At 50.3% G+C, this 23,859-nt stretch overlaps 1 protein-coding gene across 1 annotated transcript in view; it reads right to left on the minus strand.

Annotated features, from left to right (window-relative positions):
* Positions 1-23,859, minus strand: part of C3 (complement C3) — a 33,561-nt gene that overhangs the window by 6,367 nt on the left and 3,335 nt on the right. The window contains exons 7-29 of the mRNA XM_032883770.1: positions 23,759-23,849; positions 23,504-23,606; positions 23,284-23,410; positions 22,753-22,868; positions 22,514-22,660; positions 21,895-22,104; positions 21,570-21,776; positions 21,051-21,209; positions 20,606-20,735; positions 20,265-20,336; positions 19,891-20,094; positions 16,935-17,043; positions 16,568-16,653; positions 11,407-11,549; positions 11,092-11,304; positions 8,156-8,222; positions 7,965-8,051; positions 7,138-7,341; positions 6,368-6,443; positions 5,931-6,090; positions 4,972-5,070; positions 1,929-2,085; positions 281-444 (exon numbers count right to left, since the gene is read on the minus strand). Of these exons, the coding sequence (XP_032739661.1) occupies positions 281-444; positions 1,929-2,085; positions 4,972-5,070; positions 5,931-6,090; positions 6,368-6,443; positions 7,138-7,341; positions 7,965-8,051; positions 8,156-8,222; positions 11,092-11,304; positions 11,407-11,549; positions 16,568-16,653; positions 16,935-17,043; positions 19,891-20,094; positions 20,265-20,336; positions 20,606-20,735; positions 21,051-21,209; positions 21,570-21,776; positions 21,895-22,104; positions 22,514-22,660; positions 22,753-22,868; positions 23,284-23,410; positions 23,504-23,606; positions 23,759-23,849 (3,131 nt within the window). The remainder of the gene's footprint in view (positions 1-280; positions 445-1,928; positions 2,086-4,971; positions 5,071-5,930; positions 6,091-6,367; positions 6,444-7,137; positions 7,342-7,964; positions 8,052-8,155; positions 8,223-11,091; positions 11,305-11,406; positions 11,550-16,567; positions 16,654-16,934; positions 17,044-19,890; positions 20,095-20,264; positions 20,337-20,605; positions 20,736-21,050; positions 21,210-21,569; positions 21,777-21,894; positions 22,105-22,513; positions 22,661-22,752; positions 22,869-23,283; positions 23,411-23,503; positions 23,607-23,758; positions 23,850-23,859) is intronic.

The raw sequence follows: 23,859 nt of genomic DNA on the forward strand, positions 1-23,859 counted from the left end.
GTCTAGAACCCACAGGAAGACGAGCTAACATGGAGTTGGGTGGAGCTGAGAACCTGGTCTAGATACCTGGAGGCTCAGAACATAGCTTGGGGCATTCAGAATGTAGTCTAGATTCCACAGGTGGGTTCACAACTGAAAAAGCCTGATCTCTCAAATCCACTCCAGCCCCTCTGGCTTGTGGGAAAGGACTTCCCCTCAGTCTCAGTGTCTTCTCTTGGAGGCCAGTGGGAGGCCAGAGGAAGTAGGCATGCAGGTGCCTGGGGGATATGGGGTCACTTGCCTGGGTGGAGCCATAGCCACCTCCGTAGTATCTCTGCTCATTGAGCCAGCGCACGACAGGAGGGGCAGAGTCAAAGTCTTTGAGCAGCAGCAGGGCCAAGAGGGCGTAGGATGTGGCTTCCACACTATAGAGCTTCTGTTTAGGCTCCTCCCAGCGTTCCCTGTCTGTGGAGAGAACCCCCACCGCCCCATGCTCACTGCTCTGTCCAGCCTGGAGATGGCTCAGAGAAAGCTCAGAAGAAGACAACCCCTAGACTTCTTGGTGTTCAAGTATCCTTATATGCAAGGCACTCAACCTGCTGGCTCCTGCCTCACTCTCTTCTCTCATTAACCTTTACTCTTCCACTTGAATTCTCAACTGTACCCCCACTGAGCTACAGGAGATTCCCTAAACTGTCCATGCTCATTATTCCCTCTGAGTCTTTTGATATTCTGTTCCCTCTACTTGGAGAACTTTTCTCCACTTAACTCCTGTTAATCCCATCCTGCACAATTTGACTTCAGTGGTACCCCAAGACTGAGTGACAGACCCCTGTCCTTCCTTCTGTCTCTCAAAACATCCTGCACTCTCTTGTTCCAGCATTATCATGCTCCATAGCAATGTATTAACTCACTTCTTTCCTCAACTGGAGTGTGGGGCCATGATGGCAGGGGCTATACTGTATTCACTATGATGTCCCAGGTGCCTAAGAAAGTAGTTATGGCAGAGATTGTTATTAAGAACCGTTCCCTCCTCTTCCTGGGCACACAGTTGGACTACATCTCCCACATATCTTTGCAGGCAGGTATGTCCAGATGATGGAGCTCTGGACAATGGAATGGGCACTGGCAGTGACAGGGACCCCTTCCATGCCTGGTCTACACCCTTTGCATAATCCTCCTGACTCTTTTCTGTTCTACTTGGATGGAGTGGGTTCCAAGGACCTGGAGTGGCAGAGCCATGAGGAGATAGAGGCTGGGATCTGGGCATTAGTATACGGAGGAGATCCATCCATGAACAACAAACTTCTATTGTGTTAAACCACTTCAGTATATGTTACATCATGTTTCTTGACGTATGTTCCATCAATCAGGGCAAACCTGGTACAGATCATCACTGGAACCAACGATTAAGTGCTCACTAGGTGCCAGGCACTGTGCTAAATTGCCTATGGCATTATCTTGTCTAATCCCAAAGACCCTTGAGATAATGTTAATGTTAGGACAACAGGAATGATAGAGCTCTTACGGGGTGCTAGACCTTCTACCTGCATTACTTGTTCAATCTTCACAACCACCTATGATGTAAATATCATCTTAAGATGAGGACCAGAGAGGTTCAGTGACTTGTACAAACTGAGAACATGACAGAGTGGGATCTGAATTGGGGTCTGTCTGATGTCAGAGCCCATGTCCTTGCTCCTGAGTCATAGCAAGTGCTCAACACACACTTGTTGAATGAAGGAGGCCATGGACCTTCTTATGGAGCTTACAATGAGAACTTTGCACACCTCAGAGCCATCCACCCAGCATGGCTTAGCACCATCGACTCCAGCTCCCCTTGAAGCTGCCCATTGCAGCACAGCTTAGCACCCCGCATGCCAGTTCAAGATGGCCTCCCCCAGCCCCAGCCATGCATTCTTCTTTTACCTCGTTAGGCTGCCCCTCACCTTTGGCTGTCCTCAGGAATTTTCTGAGGAGGTTTCCCTCCAGCTTGCCTATCTGGGCGAGGGCATAGCCAGCAATGGCCACAGAATAGGATCTCTGCAGGTTCTCATAGTGGGCTTCAAGATACTGTCCTGCCTTATTGATGCTGCCCGGCAGGCTCTATAAGAAAGAGGATCGAGTACTTTGGTAAGGTGGACATCACTGCCACAGAGAGCTGGTAAGGATCACAAAGGCACCACTTCTTGGGTACCAGGATGGTTTCTGTCCTTGGGACACATCTGTCTTGGATCGATCTTCCCTCTCCCACACCCCCACCGGGTTTTCCAGACATTTTAGTCACCATGAGCTGCCTTGTTGTTGAATACCTAAAAGGTGCTGGGGACAGTTTATATAACCAGCAACCTGGTGTTGCTGGTAGCTGCTTCAGGCCTCCAGTGTGTGTTTGGGGGTAGGGGAGGAGGGTGGCTAGTTTACAGATCTCCAGTTACTGTAAGGGAAATACTCCCACTGTGGTCAGTTTCAAGCTACCACCATGACATGCCTGAACATGGAGTGGAGAAGAGATGTCTCAGATAGGCACTTGTGAGCTAGTGTGAATGATTCAGCATCCTGCTGGGAGTGCCTCTTGTCTCATCATCAGCTTCCTAGCTAACACTTACTATATATGCCAGTCTATTTTTTTTTTAATTTTTTAAATTAACATATAATGTATTATTAGCCCCAGGGGTACAGGTTTGTGAATCGCCAGGTTTACACACTTCACAGCACTCACCATAGCACATACCCTCCCCAATGTCCATAACCCCACCCCCCTCTCCCTACCCCCACCCCCACCCCCACAACCCTCAGTTTGTTTTGTGAGATTAAGAGTCTCTTATGGTTTGTCTCCCTCCTGATCCCATCTTGTTTCATTTATTCCTTTCCTATCCCCAAACCCCCCACATTGCCTCTCAACTTCCTCATATCAGAGAGATCATATGATAATTGTCTTTCTCTGATTGACTTATTTCGCTAAGCATAATACCCTCTAGTTCCATCCACGTGGTTGCAAATGTATGCCAGTCTATTTTTATCATCATTCCTACTGCACAGATGAGAATACTGAGACCCAGAGAGAGGAGGGGTAGAGGAAGACTCGATCTGTAGTGTTTGCGGATTTTCATGGTGCAAATACAACCGTGGCCAATTTCAAACTACGGATGTGGAAGCAGTGAACGCAGAGTTGGGAAGAGGTGGGCAGTAGCACAGCGTTTGATAGTATTTCCACCATATACGTGTGCAAAGAACCTCAAGATGTATGGATGTACCAAGGATAATGATGAAAGTGAATAATTAGGAAGTGATGAGTTTTGAGTGTTTTTTTACCTGTTTTTTAATGTTTAATGCATCGTCTAATTTACTTAAATGTAAACTTCTATGATTTAATTTTTTAAAAGATTTTATTTATTTATTTGAGAGAGTGAGTGAGAGAGAGAGAGCACAGGAGCAGAGGGAGTGGGAGAAGCAGGCTCCTGCTAAGCAGGGAGGCCAAATATTGTTGTGTTGTAGTAGAAACTAACCCTTTTGCCTGTCCAGCTACCTCTCCTTCATCTACTTCTGACTTTTGTAGGAACTTTTCTTTCATTCACATGCCACAATGGAAGTGGCCATATTTGCCAGTAAGACCTACTCCTGGCCTCAGCTGATTGGCCCAGTTGTGATCACATGAGCATGATGGAGCCAATCAGAACCAGTCCCTGGGGGGCTCCTGGAGGGCTCAGTCGTTAAGCGTCTGCCTTCCGGCTCAGGTCATGATCCCAGAGTCCTGGGATCAAGTCCCGCATGGGACTTCCTGCTCAGCAGGGAGCCTGCTTCTCCCTCTCCCTCTGCCTGCTGCTCCCCCTACTTGTGCTCACTCTCTCTCTCTATTAACTAAATAAATAAACTCTTAAAAAAAAAAAAAAAAAGAACCACTCCACGGGGATCTGATAGCCTTGGTTAGGCTATTCCCCCAAAGAAGGCAGCCAGCCACATTCTGCTCGGCTGGGTGGGTGGCAGAGAAAAAGTAATTATTTGGCACAGAAGGGCCTGGGTTCCTCTTGGGCACTAAAGATTACCCCCCTCCCACCCCGGCTCCATCTCTTTTCTGGGTTCCAACTAAGGGAGAAGCAGCTGGCTGACGTGAGATCCTGGGCTTCTGGACTTGGTAAGCTAAAGGTCAAACATGCCACTCTTAAAAACCCAGGACAAAGCAAATAGAGCAATTACAGGGACTCTCAGAAGCCCATCTTTCTAAGTTTCTCCACTTCAAAGCCAAAACCAGAGGAAAAGGAAATAGCCATAAGACAACATTTTTAATCATTTCCCTTTAAGGATCATGGTTCCTTTGAAAATTTCCTAAAAAGACAGGCGCCTGGATAGCTGAAACACCTGACTCTGGATTTCCGCTCAGGTCAGATCTCAGGGTCCTGAGATGGAGCCTTGCATAGGGGCTCTGTGCTTAGCAGGGAGATTCTCTCCCTCTCCCTCTCTCCCCCATGTTCTCTCTCTAAAGTAAATAAATAAATCTTTAAAAAAAATAGAAAGGAAAAGAAAATTTCTTAAAAAGATCTCTCAGACTAAGAAAATAGTCTTGATGTTTTCTTAGCTCTCTGTTGTGAGTTTTCTTTAGGGAAGCAGCAAGGATACAAGGCACTGATCAGGTGGGAGTGATGTGGAAAGTAGGCTGAGGGGGCTTTGGCTGACATTGGTGAGAACTCTCTGAAAATGGTAAAGCAGGGAGAAAGGACCTGCTCTTTGATCTCTTTGTGTCTCAGTTTTCTCTTCTGCAAATTGGGGATAAGAAGAGTAGCCTACCTCTTGGGCTCTTACAAGGATTACAGGACTTAACCATAGGAAGATCTTAGATGAGCATCCTAGTTAATGACCCCCAAATGCTGGGTATTATTATGGCTGCTGTTGTGGTTGTTATTGCACTGGGGAGGACGGAGAATCACCCAAACGTAACACCTCACCTCCAAGGTGGATGTGCCCTGGGTAGGGGAGGGGAGGATGGCAGACACTTACATTGACCTGTCCTTCGCAAATATCTTCAGCCTCTTTCAGTGCAATGAGGACAAAGGCTGTGAGGGACACCTCCTTCTCTTTAGAATCCCGGAAGCCACCCTAGAATAGGAAGCAGGAAACAAGGATAGGGTCACCAGTGTGTTCCCATTTGGTGACCAATCACCTTGCCCGGTGAGTAGGTCAAGGCAGAGCTGAGCCTCTCCTCAGCGTCTCCTTAGGAGGCCACTCTCTTGAGTGTTCATTCACTCAGCCCATGTCACTGGTGCTGTGAATAAGATGGTGGGAAAGAACCAGACACTAGCCCAACCCTCATGGAGCTTTCCGTATGGTAGGGGAGACAGACATGAACCAACCAGTTCACCAAAAGATATATCATTACAGACTGATAAGTGCTGTGCAGAAGTGGATGTGGGAGTGAGAGTGGACAATGGGAGTGTGACTCAGTTGGGGAGATCAGGAAAGATGTTGCTGGGGGAATGATGGAGTTAGCATGCTAGGCAGTGGGGACAGCATGTGCAAAGGCCCTGTGGCAGGAGAGAGCAAGGATCCCAGCAGTACAGATGGAGTATGGATGGGGGTAGGAGGACAGCTGTGAGATTGGACACCTGAAAGTTCAGGCTAAGGCACTGATTCTCTAACTTAAGCACGCATCAGCATCATGCAGGTGGGGTCGGGTAGGGTTTGTAGAAACTGATTCCTAGGCCCTCTCCCTAAAGTTTCTGATTCCATGCACCTAGGGTCTAGCCTGAGGACATGCATTACTAACAAGTTTGCAGGCGATGCTACTGCTGCTGGCAGAGTGAAGGGAGAAGGGCTTTGGTTTTGCCCTGGACTCTGAAGGTCTCTGGTCTTTGCACTGGAAGAGCGAAACTCCAGGCCAAGGGGTAGTGTTTTCTCCTGTCTATCCTGGGACTTCTGGGCGCCCCTTCCCCAGCCTGCCCTGACCTCCTGCCGCTTACAATCATCTCTTGGTGAATCACTGGCCCATCCTCGTTGAAGATCCCGTCGGGCTTCTGCTTCTCCATGATCAGCCATTTGACTGCCCCACAGAGGACCTGGGCATCGATGGCGATGAGGTTGGTGGCCAAAGAAAAGACCTTGACCACGTAGGCTGTCAACCTGACGGCGGGCACAGAGCGTGAGTCAATTGCCTCTGGGATCCAGAGACTGCCATTTCAGCCCACCAGTGAGCAGAGAGGGGCAGGGTCTGGCCGGGCTGGCCCCGCTTCCCCCCTGTAAGTGCAGACCCAGCCTAGCTGTGGGGAGGCGCTTGATGACTGCAGGCCACTCGCCTCTACGGGGCCGAAGCTCTAGTGCTGGGCACAGGGCTGTGTGGACGAGGCTCCCCGGGATCACCCCAGGCCGCCCCGCTCTGTGGGGTACCAGGATGACTTGCCAGGTGCTGGACGCCCGGTCCTTGAAGGCCGCAAAGGCCGAGTTGCCTTGTCTGAAGGCCAGCTGCTGGGTGTACCCTGCAGGGAAGCGAGAGGAGTCACCCTAGGAGCAGGGGCTGAGTGGAGGCGGTGCCTGCCATGGGCATGTCAGGGGAGGGACTTAGAGGATAGGGGATCCGAGAGGAAAGAAGGGGCCCAGCCAGGAGCAGGGAAGTCTGGCAGGAAGGCCCAGGAGCTCCTAAAAGACGAAGGGACTCAGGGGGTGCTGCGATTGGAGAGGAAAGGAGGAGGGAGTTCTCAGAGGAGAGGGCTTCCGAGAGGAGAATGGTCTCAAGGGGGTTCAGGGAGAGAGGGAGCTCCCTAGGGCTCAGAGGGGCCCAGGGTCTCAGAGAGGGGAAAGGTCCACTGGGAGGTCTTTGAGAAGAAGGGGTCCAGATCAGAGAGGGGCCTCAAGGAGGGGCGGGGCCTCGATGGGGGGCAGGGTCTCAAGGAGCATACATCTTGGGAAGGGGGCTGAAGGGCGGGGCAGGTCTCCAACGTGGGCTCACCCTTCTTCTTCTTCTTCTTCTTCTTTTTTTTTTAAAGATTTTTATTTATATATTTGACAGAGATCACAAGGAGGCAGAGAGACAGACAGAGAGAGAGAGGGGGAAGCAGGCTCCCCGCTGAGCAGAGCGCCCGATGCGGGGCTCCATCTCGGGACTGGGACCATGACCTGAGCCGAAGGCAGAGGCTTAACCCACTGAGCCACCCAGGCGCCCCGCGGGCTCACCCTTCTTGATGATCTCCAAGGCGTCCTGCCGCTTCTCCAGGCCGAACTTCTCCCATTGCTCCGTCTGGTCCAGGTAATGCACCGCAATGACGGTAGGTGTCATGCCGATCATGTTTTGCTCCCCGCAGCCCGACGGGGTCACGATGAGGTGCTTCAGACGGTCCCCATCGATGGCGTCCTCTGCCATCTGAGCCACCGGGGTCCCTGCAGCCGGGTGGGAAGACTGCGCTCAAGCACCATGGGGTGGGGTGAGGAGGGTCAGGGCTGTGACCAGTGATCCCAGGCTCCAAACAGGCTTGTGCTTCATAGGAGAACTCTGGGCCCTGAGTCCTCTTATTACACCCGTGGAAAACTAATTCCAGGAGCAATGGTGCTTCATGCTGTTTGCCAAGCGCTGTTCTAGAGAACCTCTCTAGTATCTCATTTAATCCTCTTAAGGCCCCTTTGATATAGGTACCGTTATTCACCCCCATCACAGATGAGGAAACCAAGCGTCTCTACCCCAAATCTTACTGCTTGCAAGGTGCCTTTCCAGCGACTTCTTTTCCCTTCTTGCGAAACTCCTCCATCCCAGGTATTTAAGTTCCAAAATTTCCCACTCTTGAACTATACTGTTTCTCATTTAAATTTCTTTATCTGCAAAAGCTATTTGCTGAACTAAATACTGCCTGGGGTCTTCTGTAAAACCCATCAAGGAGGTGGCCAGCTGTCCTAGTGGAAGTGGAGAGGGGAAGCATAGTAATAAATAGCCCCAGAATTAGGTGGGACTGCGTTCCCTTCTCCAGGGTCGTGCCTCCTGGGGTCAGGGCCAGTCAGTGGCAGCTCACCTTGCAGGAGGATCCTGGTCTCCAAATCTGTGTCTGGGACTTGGTCGCTGAGGTCTGCCGCACGGACGTGCACTTTCTGCTCTCCCCCTGCCGCGGAAAAGGAGAGAAGGATTGCAATGGCCGTCTCCCACCAGGCCACCAGGCCCTCCATCACCACCCAGGCCTCAAACCCTCTGCTGTGGCTGACTCACCTACTCCTTTCTCTTCTGGATTCAGTGTGTGAACAGCCACAGTCTGGTTGACTCTGACTCCTTCCGGCTGAACCGTGTTGGGATGGGGGACGGCAGGGGGAGGTCAGGTGAATAAAGGAACAGACAGACACAACTGGTCAGCAAAGACGCTGTCCTTCTGGGGATTACTGTAGCACAGGCACAATGGAATCACCTGTCCTAGCTGTGTGACAGGGAGTCAGTTCCTTAACTTCTCTGTGCCTTGGCTTCCTCCCTTCGAAAGAGGAAGCAATACAAACATCTACTTCATATGGTCGTCCTGGGAATTAATAACCTTGCTAACAAAGTAACAAGCCCCTTTGAAAGCTTCCTCTGCGCTAAGGAGCTTTCTTTACTCTCTGGGGTTAACCTTTTACCTTTGCAACAAACCCCGTGGGTTGAGTACTGTTAGTACAACTCCCATCTCAGAGGTGGGAAACACAGAAAGGTGAAGGCACTGGTCCAATGTCACACAGCTGGTAGAAGAGAGCTGGGTTTTGAACAGGGCAGTCTGGTATTTTTCGGGGGGAGGGGATGGCAGAGGAAGGTAGTCAGGCTAAATGACCCAGGAAAGTCTGTGTTTTTAACTCCGTGCCTTGCAAACGTCTCTAGAATTAAAGAATGTGCATAAGGTACTCAGCACAATGTCTGGCATGCAATACATGCTCAGTTAAAATAGGGGCTGTCTTAGTGTCAGAGTCCCAACGGATGCTCTCCCGTGTCTACAGTCCACTGTGGACTGTAGCTGTTAATGCCTTTCCCGAACACAGTCTCCTTTAGGTTGATATTAATGCCCGAATTTTCCTTTGGAGACCAAGTCTTTTCCAGTGGCAAGCTGGTAAATATCTGAGGCGCAGTTCCCCGGGAAGAGAAGATCCTTCTTTCAGCTCTGCCAATTTCCGTGCCATAGCTGCCTTCCAGCTACCAGCACCGGAGCGTGCAGAATTGGGAAGTTGTGGGCACACTAGCTCTCGGGTGTTGGACTATGCATGCCCTGAGCACCCTCCTAGGTTTTCATCCCATAGGTGCCACACTGAACTGGGACCCCAGGCCAGAGGGATAATAAGAAATGTGCCCCTAGGGGGCGCCTGGCTGGCTCAGTTGGAAGAGCAAGTGACTCTTGATCTAGGGGTTGTGATTTTCAGCCCAACAATGGGTGTAGAGACTACTAAAAAAAAAGAGAGAGAGAGAGAACTAAAAAAAAAAGTGCTCCTAGATTTATATTTTTATGTATGCTTTAATGGTTAATTATACTCCAGAACATTAAAGTAGTTGAAAAAAAAATGAGTTTGGGTGCCCCTGGCTGGCTGGGTGGGTAGGATGTGTGACTCTTTTTTTTTTTTTTTTTAAAGACTTTTATTTATCCACTTGACAGACAGAGATCACAAGTAGGCAGAGAGGCAGGCGGAGAGAGAGGAAGAAGCAGGCTCCCTGCCGAGCAGAGAGCCCGATGCCTCTGCGGGGCTCAATCCCAGGACCCTGAGATCATGACCTGGGCCAAAGGCAGAGGCTTTAACCCACTGAGCCACCCAGGCGCCCCAATGTCTGACTCTTGATCTCAGGCTTGTAAGTTCAAGTCCCACGTTGGGTGTAGAGATCACTTAAAAATAAAATCTTAAAAAAAATATATGAGTTTGGATCCATTAAAATTGGGAAAGAAAAATTATAATAAATTTTGGTTTGGGTATAAATAAGACATTTCACTATAAAATAACACTGTCAGTTTTAAAGCTTTGCTTTTCGGTGTTTCAATATTTTTTCAACTACTTTAACATTTTTTGGGGAAAATTAACCATTAATCAATTTTAACCATTAAAAAAAGACACATATATGGGGGCCATATTTTCCCTTTAGATTAGGGAAAGCTCAATGTGGGTTGACTTGATACTGTTAGATCCTCTCTGTTTAAAACTTTGATCTTTTGTTTATCATGAATTTTTTGACATGAATTTTGATTCCTTACAACATTGTATTAAAATGTTGTCGCTCTTATTTATGATCTCACATTTTGCTTGAAAATATTAATAAAAGATGATAGGAGACTTTTATTTTTATTAATGACTTGATCTCCTATTATATTGGCAAATGTTTGTCACTGTAGGAAAGAGTAGAAAAGTAACTGTTAACATATATATTAAGGATAAAAACCATATGTTAAACTAGAAGTTCTTATGTTCTCACATTGTATGTTACTGCTTTCTAAAATTTGTTTTGTGTGGGACGCCTGGGTGGCTCAGTTAGACGTCTGCCTTCTGCTCAGGTCATGATGCCAGAGTCCTGGAATCAACCCCTGCTTTGGTTGGCGGGGGGTGGGGGGGGAACTTCTCCTTTTCCCTCTGCCTACTTGTGCCGTCAAATAAATATATAAAATCTTTTAAAAATGTTTGGGGAAAATGTTTTCTCCGATTTTTAAGGTCAAAAGAAAACTCCTATATACTGAAATGTGTTAAAAATATCATATTCAAGGGGTGCCTCGGTGGCTCCGTCATTAAGCGTCTGCCTTCTGCTCAGGTCATGATATCAGGGTCCTGGGATTGAGTCCTGCACCGGACTCCTTGCTCGGTGGGAAGCCTGCTTCTCCCTCTCCCATTTCCCCCTGCCTGTGTTCCCTCTCTCTGTGTGTGCCTCTCTCTGTCAAGTAAATAAATCAAATCTTTTAAAAAAAATCGTATTTGATTTTTCACTTAAAAATGTACCACTGGTTTTTATGACTAAGTTTTTTGGTGCGCCCTAAAAGTCCTCACTCACTCCCCCTAATCCCGGCCCAGCATCCAAACCTATGACTCCTAAATTTCCTAAGCTGGACACTGGACACTCTTAGTGTCTCAGAGTCTGGGTCTCCAACCTGGATTGACAGCAAGGGGGAGAGAGGAGATTCTCCTGAAGGACAAGGGGCATCAGGGGCCCCAAGGACTCACCACGACCTTCAAGGTCTTCTTGACACCATCGCTGATTAAATGGTTGTAGACGGCAGCCTTGACCTCCACCTCATGCAGGCCGAGCTTCAGAGGCACAATGACATAAGGCACGGCGACTGAGGACTTGGGTGGAATTTCTACAGTCTGCAGGTAGCGCTTCTTGGCGGTGGCCAAGCTGCAGAAAGCTGAATTGTAGAGCAGTTCCACTCTGACCTGTAGGGGATGGGGGGGTGGGGGAGAGTATCAGTCAAGGGCATGTGTCACAGACCCCCACCCCCAGCTCTCCATCATGCCTCTGCCACCCCAGGGACTCACCTTGAGTTTCACTGTTTCCTGGTAATTGTAGAGCACGGCTCGGACCTCCACCTGCTCATTACGCACCACAGAGTAGGGTAGCCGCAGGTCAATGAAGAAGTCTTGCATCACCGAGACCTCATAGGGGTCAGCCACGCAGATCCCTGCCCGGGAGAGGGGTGTCAAGGGAAGGAGGCAGACAGCCTCACAGTGCTCACTCCCGCCTGCTGGAGCTGTGCCAAGTTCAGCCTGTGTTTGTAGAAGGCCACAGACTGAACAGCTTCAACGGTGATCCATTTCCCGGTGGTGGTGGCAGCTGGAAATTGCTGGGATGGGGCGATTTCCATTTTCTTTATTCACAGGTAGGTGTGCAGGTGGGAAGAACTCAAATCTGTATCTGTGCTCTCCAAAGCGGTAGCCCAAGGTCCAGGTAGTCACTGGGCACTTGGATCGTGGCTAGCTCCAGTGGGAACCGGACTCCTACTTTTATGTCATTTCACTTCATGCAGATTTAAACTTAACAACTGATGCTCATCATGAATATACCACAACCCCCTGCATTGTACACTTTCAAAGGGTGACTTTTATGGTAAGTGAATAATATCTCAATTTAGAAAATGATGCTTGATTTAGTGATTGGAAAACTTTTTTTTTAAGATTTTATTTACTTAATTTGACAGAGAGAGAGAGATCAAAAGTAGGCAGAGGGAGGCAGGCAGAGGGGAAGGGAGAAGCAGGCTCCCCTGCTGAGCAGAGAGCCCGATGCGATGCGGGGCTCGATCCCAGGACCCTGAGATCATGACCTGAGCCGAAGGCAGAGGCTTAACCCACTGAGCCACCCAGGTGCCCCTGGAAAATTTTTTAACGTATGTTTGGGCCAACTTGGATGGCCAATCTACCTTTTCAGCTGTACATTTTACAAATCCTAAAATAAGATCAAAATATTTCCAGTGAAAGGCCCCTGGCCGGCTCAGTGAGGGAAGCGTGTGACTGTTGATCTCGAGGCTGTGAGTTTAAGACCCATGTTGGGTGAAGAGACGGCTTAAAAGAAAAAGTAAAATCTTAAAAAAAAAGAAAAGAAAAGAAAGCACTGCCATTGAGATGCTCTGCAGGTATAAAATAAGTACTAGATTTCGAAGCCTTAGTACAAACAGTGGTAAAACATATCATTCATAATTTTGAGATGTTAATAGGTCATTCTTAAGTATTAACAGATGTATCCTTGTAACATTATTATTAGTGTGACAGTGGTTTGTAGATGTTTACAAAATGTTGAAAGAATAAAAAAATGTTGAAAGAATAATATTTTGGATATATTTAGTTACAGAAAATATATAATAAAATGGATTTTTAAAAATATTTTATTTATTTATTTACTTGACAGAGATCACAAGTAGGTAGAGAGAGAGAAAGGAAGAAGCAGGCTCCCCGCTGAGCAGAGATCTGGATTCCGGCTCAATCCCAGGACCCTGGGATCATGACCCGAGCCAAAGGCAGAGGCTTTCACCCACTGAGCCACCCAGGCGCCCCTAAAATGGATATTTTTTTCAAGTAGGCTCCATGCCCAGCATGGGGCTTGAACTCATGACCTGAAAACAAGAGCTGCACGCTCTGTGAACTGAGCCAGCCAGGTGTCCCTCGCCTACTCCTTTTCTATGGGACTACCAGAAAATTTAAAATTACATAGCTTGCACTGTATTTCCAATGGACAGCGCCAATATACAGGAAGTGAAAATGATGCCAGAAACAATGGTTATTTGCATTATCACGGTTACTGCATTAAATTCAAGCAAAAGGGAACGCCTGGGTGGCTCAGTTGGTTAAGTTACTGCCTTCCTCTCAGGTCGTGATCCCAGAGTCCTGGGATCAAGTCCCATATAGGGCTTCCCCTGCTTTGCTGGGAGCCTGCTTCTGTCTCTCCCTCTGCTTGTGCTTTCTCTCTCTGTCAAATGAATAAATAAAATCTTTAAAAAAATTAAATAAATTCAAGCAAAGGGTGGATGCAAGCAACATTTGCAAAAACATCATATTGAAAATACTGTTATGCTAAAAAAGCAAAACAAATAAAAATAATATTACACTAAGACATCTATTAAGACTTTTTGCCTTATTCTTCAGTGGTGAAAAAAAATTATCGGAGGCTTGAATGAAATCCTTATTTCCTAACCCTTCCCTAATGAAATCCTTATTTCCTAACCCTAACCCTATTCATTGCCTTTGTGATATCTGCTCTAATCATGGAGCTATATACCATTTTTTATCTACTATTTGTTTTTACATATTTTTTAAGTTTATTTTTCAGTCATCTCTACACCCAGCCTGGGGCTCGAACTCGCATCCCCAAGGTCAAGAGTGGCACGTTCCACCTACTGAGCCAGCCAGACACCCCTGTTTCTACATTTTTAAACTCAAATTTAATTTACTATGGTGTGTAAAAAAGCAGCTTTTGCACCATAAATAGGAGGTTCCCTCAAGGAAAGCAAAAATGGTTTTGTTGGATACTGGTTAGCTCGTGCAGAAAGTCGCACTGGCTCCCCTCTCCTTGCTGATCAAAGTTGTTGAACGAGAGCAGGAGAGATGAAGGCATGCTTGGCACGGACTGAACGCTCCCCTTTGAACAAGATGGAAGGACCGAAAGAGAACCAAAAGAGGAAAGACTTCTGACACACTGTCCGTGTTACTTTTAAGGCAGTGAGACAACTCCTCTCGGTGATACTGGTACAGCGGCTACGTATTGTTACAGGTTGGTCCAAACCCCCAGAAGATACAACACTGAAGGGGAGCCCTAAGCTATTTATTGGCTACAGTTAATAATAATGTACCCAGGACCAGCTGCGGGGCTCAGTCAGTGAAGCATCAGACTCTTGATTGCGGCTCCGGTCATGATCTCAAGGTCGTGAGACAGAGCCCCACATCGGGCTCCCCGTTCAGCAGGGAGTCTGCTTCAGGACTCTCTCTCTCTCCTTCCTCCCCTCCTTCTTCTCTCTCTCTCTCTCTCTCTCTCCCCCAAATAAATAAATAAATCTTAAACAACAACAAAAATAATGTATCCGTTGGGCCCATCAATTGTAGCAAATGTATCACTCTAATGCAAATAGGGGTTAAAAATGGGAATCGGTAGAAGTGAAGGGTTGTGTGTCAACTCTCTGCTTTTTGCTCAATTGTTTCTGTACACTTAAAACTGTTTTTTAAAAAAATCTATTCATTAAAAATATAAAGATGACTGACTTCTGGTGCATGATTTGTGGGATTTGAGGAAGTGTCCCTGCGTGTCCGAAAAGCATTTACCCTTTGGCCTCTAAAATATGTTTGGCTCCAATAATAACCCACACACATCAGACCTCTGTAATAGGCCAGGCACCATTATAAGGGTTTCCTGTATTAACTCATAGAGTCATCCCAATAACACTGTGAGTAGATACTATTTCTATTGTGCCCATTTTATGGATGAGTGCAGAGAGGTTGAGTAACTCGACTCAGGCCACACAGCTCTCTACAGGAGGACTTGGGATTTGAACCCAGGCATTTAAGCTTGGGAAGCTCCCTGCTTGTAACCTTGACTCTTGAATTCATAGGAGCTCAGGAGTCTGGAATTTCCAGGTTCCGTTGGTTACAATGCTACCTACCATATTTACTCTGAAGCTCTAAGATGGGGTTTCTGGAAGATTCATCCCCCAGTGGTCTTTGGCAAGTCGCCTTCCTTTCCTGGCTTCAGTATCCTCATTTGTAGGCAAATACTAGTACCACACACATAGGGTGGTTGTGAGCACTGACAGAGCTAATGTGTGGAGAGTTAAAATCATGCCTGGGGAGACAGTGACGTCGAGAAGGTGTCACAAGGACACAGAGAGCGGAATCCAAAAACCACAGGGCCCTGTAGGATTCTGCACCACATCCCGCCCAGGGGACATTGGGCAACTTCTGGGGGACATTTTGGGGACATGTCACAACTGGGGGGGGCAGTTCGTGCTAGTGGAATTTAGTGGGTAGAAGCTATGAATCCTGTTCAACATCCTACAATACCCAGGGTAGGGCCCCACCACAGAGAACCATTCAGCTTGGAGCCAAACTAGTGGCTCTACATGCAAACAGACACCCACCCCCCCGACCAAGGGACCGCATTAAAGTGCAGGTTCTGAGTCAGCAGGTCAGGAGTGGGATCCATGATTCTGAATTTCTAACAAACACCCAGGTAAAGCACCTTTGCCAGATGGCTAGTGGTTCAGGAAACGTGGTTTTAGGACAAGGACCTAAACTGTGGATTTTGGAGCACCTAAGGGGGCTTAGTTGGTTGAGTATCTGCCTTTGGCTCAAGGTCATGATCTCAGGGTCCCTCATCAGGCTACCTGCTCAGTGGGGAGCCTGCTTCTCCCTCTTCGCCTCTCCCTGCTCTCTTCTTCTTGTCTCAAACTCCAGTATGGTTTGGTGCAGCCCTGGCTTCTACTTAAAACGTAGATATTTTGTTCAGCATGAATTTCTTTTTACATTAAAAAAAATGATTGCATGAAAATATTACTTATCTGGGTGCCCGAGTTTTGGGGGGCACATTTAAAATTGGCGCTTAAAGTTAGTGCACCCCTCTCCTTGCCCTCCTCAAGACCGTCAGTGCGGCAGCCCTGGGACAGCCAGGTTTCATAATCCGACCACCGATGTTCCAATCATGCATTTCATTCTGCTTCCTCTTCTATGTTTTCTTAATTGCTCTACCCACCATCCTATTGACATCACCCCTCAAGGGTGTTTGTGGTTGCAAATTACTCTGTGTGATACTGCAATGGTGGATATACGTCCTTATACCTTTGTCCAAAACCTATAGAGATTGTACAACACCAAGAGTGAACCCTAACTTCAGCCATGAACTTAGGGTGACGCTGATGTGCCCGTGTAAAAAATACACCGTGCGGGGGTGGGATGCTGGTAGTCGGGGATGCTGGGTATGTGGGGAGGTGGTATGGGGGTGTGTGGGGGATCTTTGTACCTTCCCCTCAGTTTTCCCATGAACCTAAAACCTCTCTCCAAATAAAGTCGAACTACAAAAAGCACTGGGCTATGTCACCCACAGAGTAGGAGCTGACCCCCCTCTAGCCACCAAGAAACGGAGATCTCTCTGGATGGGATGAGGAAATGCCCAGTGGCCCCGGAGTCCCCGCCTCCCGAGGATGGGACCACCACCTTCTCTCACCTTTGTTCTTCGACAAGCTCACAGCCAGAATCTCCCAAGTGGTGATGGAATCTTTCAAAAACACACTCATGGTCTTCGTGGAGATTCTGGATGGGGAGGGAGACGTGGGAGCCTTAGAAGACAGGTGTCCAGGTTGTGGGGGAGAGCTGGGATGGAGGGGTTCCCAGGGAAGAGTTGGAAGGGCTCGTGGCTGGACAAATGTAAGTAGCCTGACTCTCAATTTTTCTAGGCTGGGTTGTGGGGTTGCACAGCGACTCCAGAAAAGAGGGGGGTTGGGGTGCATGAAAATTAAGCAGATCCAGTCTGGGATGCTATAGGAAATGGTCTGGGGGGTGGGTTGAAGTGGGGGGGGGTATCTCGGCCTTACCCATTTTTCTCAGGTTCATTGAGACTCTCTACGGTCCACAGCCAGCTCTCAGGGAACTGGCTTCGGGAAATGATCTCCTCTTCCGGGATAATTTCCTCATCCATGTCACCTGGGAGGCAGGGGTTGAGGAGGGGAGCAAGGGGTTTAGAACAGACCCATCTCTCCACTGTCCCTAACAGCAGAACTCACCCATGGCCGTGCAATGGCTTTGGAGGAGGGAGCCCCGGCGTGTTTAAATTTGTGACTCTTCCCTCCATAAAAACACTATTAAAAATTACATTTTACAACTGTGTCGGTACGAAGGCAAAAATAATCCAGGCTGGTTATATGATGTACCCCTCCCCCAATTTTCATAGGCTTGAAAGCACACGCTTGAGCTTCTCTCTCTAAGCCCCATAGCTCCCAGGCCCCGTGCCTGCCACATCTGATGGTGACGGTCCTGAAGGAAAACAGCAGACTCAACAGACTCCCTAGACCTGATGGTGAGGGGGTGTGGAGAGGGTGACCTTTTCAAGCCTGGCTGACACCATCAGCAAGTAGATGGGGTGGGGCTGGAAGAGGGTCCAACCCTGTCTGGACTTTCTTTAAAACATGATGGGCAGATTGTAACTTGTTCTGGGTCTGAGAAATAAAATATGTGAAACCACTGATGCCTCAGTCCACCCACGTTCTGGAAAAACCCATCAAAGTGCCTTTGGGGTATGGACACATGAACAACTCTGTTTCACCCCCAATTGGCTAAAAAGAAAAAAAAAAAGTGCACAATGCTAAGGAATGAAAACACCCAAGTGTGCATAAGCCCGATGCTGGTAGATGGGATATTTTTTTGTCTAATTTTCCTCTTTGAGAAAGGACATCTGTAGCTCACTGGAGTAGAAGGCAGTGAGCCGAGGTTAGTATATTTCACACAGACTGAAGGGAGAGTCCTTTGTTCATGTGCGTTGGAAATCTTTGGTTCTTTTTAAGCGGTGTTGGTGGAGGGAGTGCTAGCCTTCCAGCTAAAAGAATTTAGAAATATCTGTCCGCTTTGGCAATGTCTGCCTTTAAGAAGTGACTGTCTATTAAGAGCAAAAAAATTAATAAAAATACAAGTGTGCACAAAAAAAAATACGTGTTCCCACATAAGGAGTCCCCTACCTGCTGTCATACAGGCTAAGTAAAAATTGATTTGGGGAAAATTTCCCTTGGCTTGAATTTTGCCATGATCTGATAGCAAAAAGAAGTTTCAAAAGCAACTGTAAGCGAACAAAGGGGAACTTTACAGTGAAGCAACCCAGCACACGCGGCCTTAGCCAAGTGATCAAGGGTCACATCACCAACAATGGGACAAAATCAAGGTCATAAGGCCCCTGAGAAGATGCACTAAGAAGGCCACAATGGCTCTTTTGTGACAGTGCTGTCGAAAATGCAAAAGCTGAACGTGATTATGAGGAAACACTGAGCCAACCCAAACTGAGGGACGGGCCCCCAGAAGAGTTGGACATGAGAGTCGCTGCAAGACGGACTCTCTGACAGGAGTTGGGAAGATCTAAGGACACTAAGGAGACCCCACCAGCAAATAGGACGTCCGAATCTGGACCACATCCTGTTCTTGTAAAGGACAAAAACCCAAACCAGACCAGATCAAAGCGACATGAATGGGGCTAGAAGGTTTGGCGGTGGTAACGAGTCCACATTAATGTCCTAATTCTGGTGTCTGTGCTGGGTTTTCTGGGAGAACATCTCTGCTTCTAGGAAATCCACACCGAGCTAGTCGGGGGTGGTGGGTCCTCACACAGTTCAGGGGGAAGAAAAGGTTTTTATGCCCGTTTCTACTTTTTCTGTTAGAGACTATTGAAAGAAAAAAAAAAAGGATTATTTTTGCTTTGATCAGACAGCGTGCTGCTGTGAAATTTCCCCTTCTTCTTCAGTTTTTAAGCAAAGGTATTCTCATTACAGGACTTTTCATCCTGTAGTTAACAAGATAAGTTCCCTCTATTTCAAGAGCCGCTCACATGGGCCTTTCTTGGAGCCCAGTTTGAAGGACACAATTTCTGGTCCCCCATGAAAACAGTGGGATGTACAAAAGAAGGGTTCAAAGGGCCAGGTAAAATGATCACCAGGGCTGCAAACGCTCTGCATAAAATGGTTAAAAAGAACAATCTGGAAAGGCTGGGATGAGCTGGGAATTTGCCAAGGTGACCCTCATAAAAGGTCCTGTGCTGCTCACCATCCACTGTCCCTGGGTTCAGTTTCGCCCGCGCCCGTCCTAGCAGAGAGATTTTTCCCCAGTCAAGACCCATTTTTAAAAGCATTTTTTAAAAGGAGGGATCAGGTCTCAGTGGGCTCAAAGCCTCTCAGCAAACGGCAGTTAGACCACACCAGTCCCCTCAGCTGCTGTGGTGGACCCTGCTCCGGGCGTGCTTTAAGTGGGGTTATTATAAAAGAAATCTCTCTTGGCTTTGCTTAGGATTTATTTGGCCTGAGATATAAACGTTCAAGTGGGTACACATTTTGTCTTATCCAGAACTGAATGAATGAATGAATGAATGAATGAATGAAAATGAAGCCACAAAGGTTGTTAGGCATTGAGTTAGGCACCTCTTTGGAAAGCACCATAAATTAATCTTCCCTGGTAAATGCAAGCTGAAAACCCATCTCAGACAGATGTTTCCTCTCCCCTCTGACCGGGCCTCCTCCCTCAGATAGGCCCTCCACCCTCAGACAGGCCCCCTCCCAACTTAGACAGGCCTCCTCTCTCAAACAGGCCCCCTTCCCGCTCAGACAGACCCTCCTCAGACAGGGCCTCCCCCTGAAACAGGGCCTCCCCTCTCAGACAGGGCCTCCTCCCTCAGACAGGCCCCTCCCTTCTCAGGCTGGGCCTCCCCCACTCAAGTGGGGCCTCCCAGCTCTGGCCTCCCCCATCCAATCTCGCCCCCCTTGTCCCCCCATCCCCCATCCCCCCAGCCAGACTCACTCCTGGCCAGTCCCAGGGGGTCGTCGTGGCTGTAGTTGAGCCGCAGCTGGGTGATGTAGTTGCAGCAGTCCAGGAAGGCCTTCACGCAGCGCTCCTGCTCCTCGTGGGCGATGAACTGCGCCCTCCGCTCGCAGGGGTACTTCATGATGTTGTCCCGCATGCCTTGCGTGCAGCACATGCGCACGTCCTTCGGGTACTGGCCGGCTGTGGGGGCGCAGAGCCCGCGTCATGCCCGCAGCCCCCGCCTCAGAGCAGGAGGCCCTCGGGACAGACGGCAGGGAAGCCGTCCCCACGGCCAGGCCCTGTCCTCCTCCCTCCTTGCCCCCCCCCCCACCTCGCCTGCACAAGACTCAGGGGGCGGCCAGGGCTCCCACCTTTGTCTAGCCTCTTCTCCATGAGCTGGACGGAGCGGCGGCGCCGGGTGGCTGGCTTGGGGCACTCGAGAGCTGAGGGGCAGGTGGACACCAACGGGATGGGTCAAGCACCGATCGGGAGCCCTCCCGTTGCTCCTCCCTCAGACAGGCCCTCTCAGTAGCCACGGGGGAGGGGAGGTGTTGCTCCCATGCGACAGAGGAGGAAACCGAGGCTCGGAAGGCAGGGACTGGCTAGGTGGTGGCCGAGGCAGGACTGGAACCCAGGCCCCCCCACCCCAGAACCCAGCCCTCCAGCGCGCTCCACCTGAGGGCAGAGGCGCCGCCCCCTCCCTCAAGCTCACTCGTCCTCTGCGCGGTCTGCAGCTCTTTGTTGGTCTTGAGGGCCAGCCCCGCGTCCGTGAAGACCCCAGCGTAGTCCTGCCCGCTGCCCGCCGTGCAGCCGATGTCCGCGTTCTCCACCACGTTCCAGATCTGCGGGGGCCGGAAGCGGTCACGTGCGGGCCTCCATCCCCCGGAGCCCACGCGCCCGCCCTTCCCTTGGTTCTCGTCCCAGACCCCTCTCAGAGCCGCGAACCGGCTGTGGCCACGACCTCCCCCGGCGGGGACCCTACCAACCGCACTCCCACTGCACCCTTGACTTCCACCCGCGGTGTCCGCTCCTTCCAGCCCACGCCTGACCGCGCTTCCTGTGCTCTCCCCTCCCCCCAAACGCCACCTCAACCCCACGTCACCCCTTTGCCTCTGCTGCCTTCCACCCAAGCATCGGGGGCTGGGGGAGGGACGCACCTTGCTCTGAGTCAGCTTGTTCTTCTTGTTCAACACGAACACACCCTTGTCCACCGCCACGAGCCCTACTCGGGCCCCCGGGTCCCCCTCGATCTTGAGCATCATCTGCTGTCCAGGCTGATATGGCCTTTCGCCCTTCCTGACACCTTTCACTACCAGCTGTGGGGGGGCAGGAGGGGCAGGAGAGAGGGGTCAGCGCTGCCAGGCGTGGGCTCCGTCAGTCCAGTCCGAGGGCAGCAGCTGGCAGGAGAGGAAGGGCAGGAAGGCGGAGCCAGAGGGAGCCAAGGCCTGAAGGCCAGGAGAGAGAGTTCGGGAGCAAGAGAGGCCCTGGGGATGAAACAGAGCAGTGCCTAGGGAGCAGGGGTTGGGGGAGAGAAGGGGCTGGGAAAGGTCACAGGCAGAGAGGCTCTGACCCTGGTGGAGAGCCTGCCTGGAAGGCTGGAGAGAGGTGGAGACTGAGAAAGCACCGGCACGTGGGGTGTCCCAAGATGGGCGAAGGGGGAGGCTTGGGAAGCTTACCGTGCCCACACAGGTGTCCTTGACGTCCACCCACACGGAATCGGCCACCACCTCCCTCTTGCCGTTGCTGCCGGTGACTGTGTAATAAGCCACCAGCCGGAAGGAAGGAATGAACTGCGGAGTGGTAATCAGAGGCATGACGACCAGGTCCTGGCCAGGTTGCCGCTTCTGGCGGCCCACGGTCAAAATCTTCCCTTTGTTCATGATCTGGGAGGAGCAGGTTGGTATAAAGATCAGCAAGGTGGGAGGGGGGATAGGGGTGGGATTGGGGGCTCTGGAGAAGCGCGCGGGAGGGGGGTGCCTGGGATCCTAGCAAGCCACAGACCAGGTAGGTGTAGTAGGTGATGGACTGCTCCTGGCTGGGGTCCACTCGCAGGTGGAAATTGACAGTGAGAGTCTCCCCAGCCTTGAGCTCCGAGCGAGGCACAGAGAGATGCAGGTAGTTTTTGAAGTTGCCCATGGCGTTGTAGGGCTGGACTTTCATTTCCCTGGTGGCCTGTCGAGACTCTGGGATACCGTCCTTCTTCGTGCGCACCTGGGCAAGGAAAGAAGGATGAATGCTGGCCCCCCCAAAGATGTCCATGTCCTAAGTCCTGGGACCTGCAAATCTGGTACCTTCTAGGCAAGAGGAACTTTGCCAATGGAATTAAATAAAAGATCAGAGGATGGGAGATTGTTTTAGATTATCTAGGTGGGTTGAATATAATCACAGTGATCCTTCTAAGATAGCTGAGCAGCCGGAAGGACCCCTAGTGCAGAGGAAAACCCCTCTGTGAGAATGAAAAATCTCGGTGTGAGTGCAAATATCCTTAAGGGAAGGGCATGATTCCCTTGTGCAAACAAAAGGGCCCCACTCTGCCGGTGGCAGGATGGCTGGGGGCAGAGGGCAGGGACCCTCTGTGCCTGGCTCTCTGCAATGGGGCCCCAGGCGGGCGAGGACTCACGGTGATGATCAGGGGCTGTACGTTCTTGGGTGTGTTCATGGTCAGCATGGCCACACCATCATTCCGCGTCGAGGTCCGGGCTTCGGTACCCTTGATCTCCACGGGGACGCTGTGGGCTGGGGAGCCATCAGGGTTTGTCACGAACACCTGTGGGCAGGTGGAGGGCATGGAAGTGGACCCAGAGGCAGGGCCAGTGCCAGGAGCTGGGTTGGGGGTTGCAGGTCCACCCTGGGTCTCACCATGAGGTCAAAGGGCATGGCTGGTTTGAAGAACTTGGGTGTCTTGGTGAAGTGGATCTGGTAGGGGGAGGTCACGATGGGGATCCCGCTGTACTCCGCCTCCACCATGTCGCTGCCTGAGGGGGCCAGCCATGAGGGCAGGCTCCTGGGCCACCCCTCCAGACTGGACCCCACCTTCATGCCGGGCCTCCCACCTCAGACTAGGCCTCCTTCTCAGACTGAATCCCACCTTCATAGTGGACCTCCCCCCTCAGAGTGAGCCTCCTTTCTCAGATTGGATTCTACATTCATACTGGGCCTCCCTGCTCAGAATGGGCTCCTCTCTCAGACTGGATCCCACCTTCATCCTAGGCCTCTGCCCGAGACTGGGCCTCCCTTGTCAAGCCAGATATCACTTTCATCTGGATCTCCTCTCTTCGACTTGGTCTCTCCTCTCCCTTCTCAGATTGGATTCCACCCTCATTCCGGGCCTCTGTCCTCCAACGGGGCCTCCCCCCTCAGCTGGGCCTCTGCCCTCAGACCAGGTCTCACCTGAGTCCAAGACAACAGTGACCGACACGTACAAGGACATCCCCACCAAGGCATCTTTTCGGGAGGGTTCCACCCCATTTAGGAGGACATTTCGGCTCAGCTTGGCCTCCCCAGTGCCATCGTCGATCTGGGGAGAGGAGAGGAGACTCAGAGAGGGGGAGGGGCGAGGCTGGGGGAGGGCGGAAGTTCAGAGTGGAGGGGGTGCGGGGGAGCAGAGCACCTTAATGCGTCTGAGGGACTGGGCCAGAGAAATCCTGTGGTCACCGTCCTGGACCCCAAAGATGACGAAGGCTACTCCATCCACATTCTTCCCGTACAAGAACCTGAGAGGCAAGAGAGTCTCAGATGCTCCTCTCCCGAAAGGCATGCTCAACGCCCACTCGCTCCTCCCGCAGCGCCCCTGCACCCTCACTTGGTTCTCACCTGGTTCACACCTCACCTATCCCTCCCCCTGGCCTCATTCCCAGACCCTCACCTGGCCGTGATGGTGACCGTCACGCCCTCTGGGTCATCGATATAGTAGAATTTCTCTTCAGGCTCCAGGTGAACCTCAAAACTGGGCAGCACTGGGGGAAG

The sequence above is a fragment of the Lontra canadensis genome, unplaced genomic scaffold (assembly GCF_010015895.1).
Source record: "Lontra canadensis isolate GAN:19392208 unplaced genomic scaffold, GSC_riverotter_1.0 scaffold88, whole genome shotgun sequence".
Taxonomy (NCBI): domain Eukaryota; kingdom Metazoa; phylum Chordata; class Mammalia; order Carnivora; family Mustelidae; genus Lontra; species Lontra canadensis.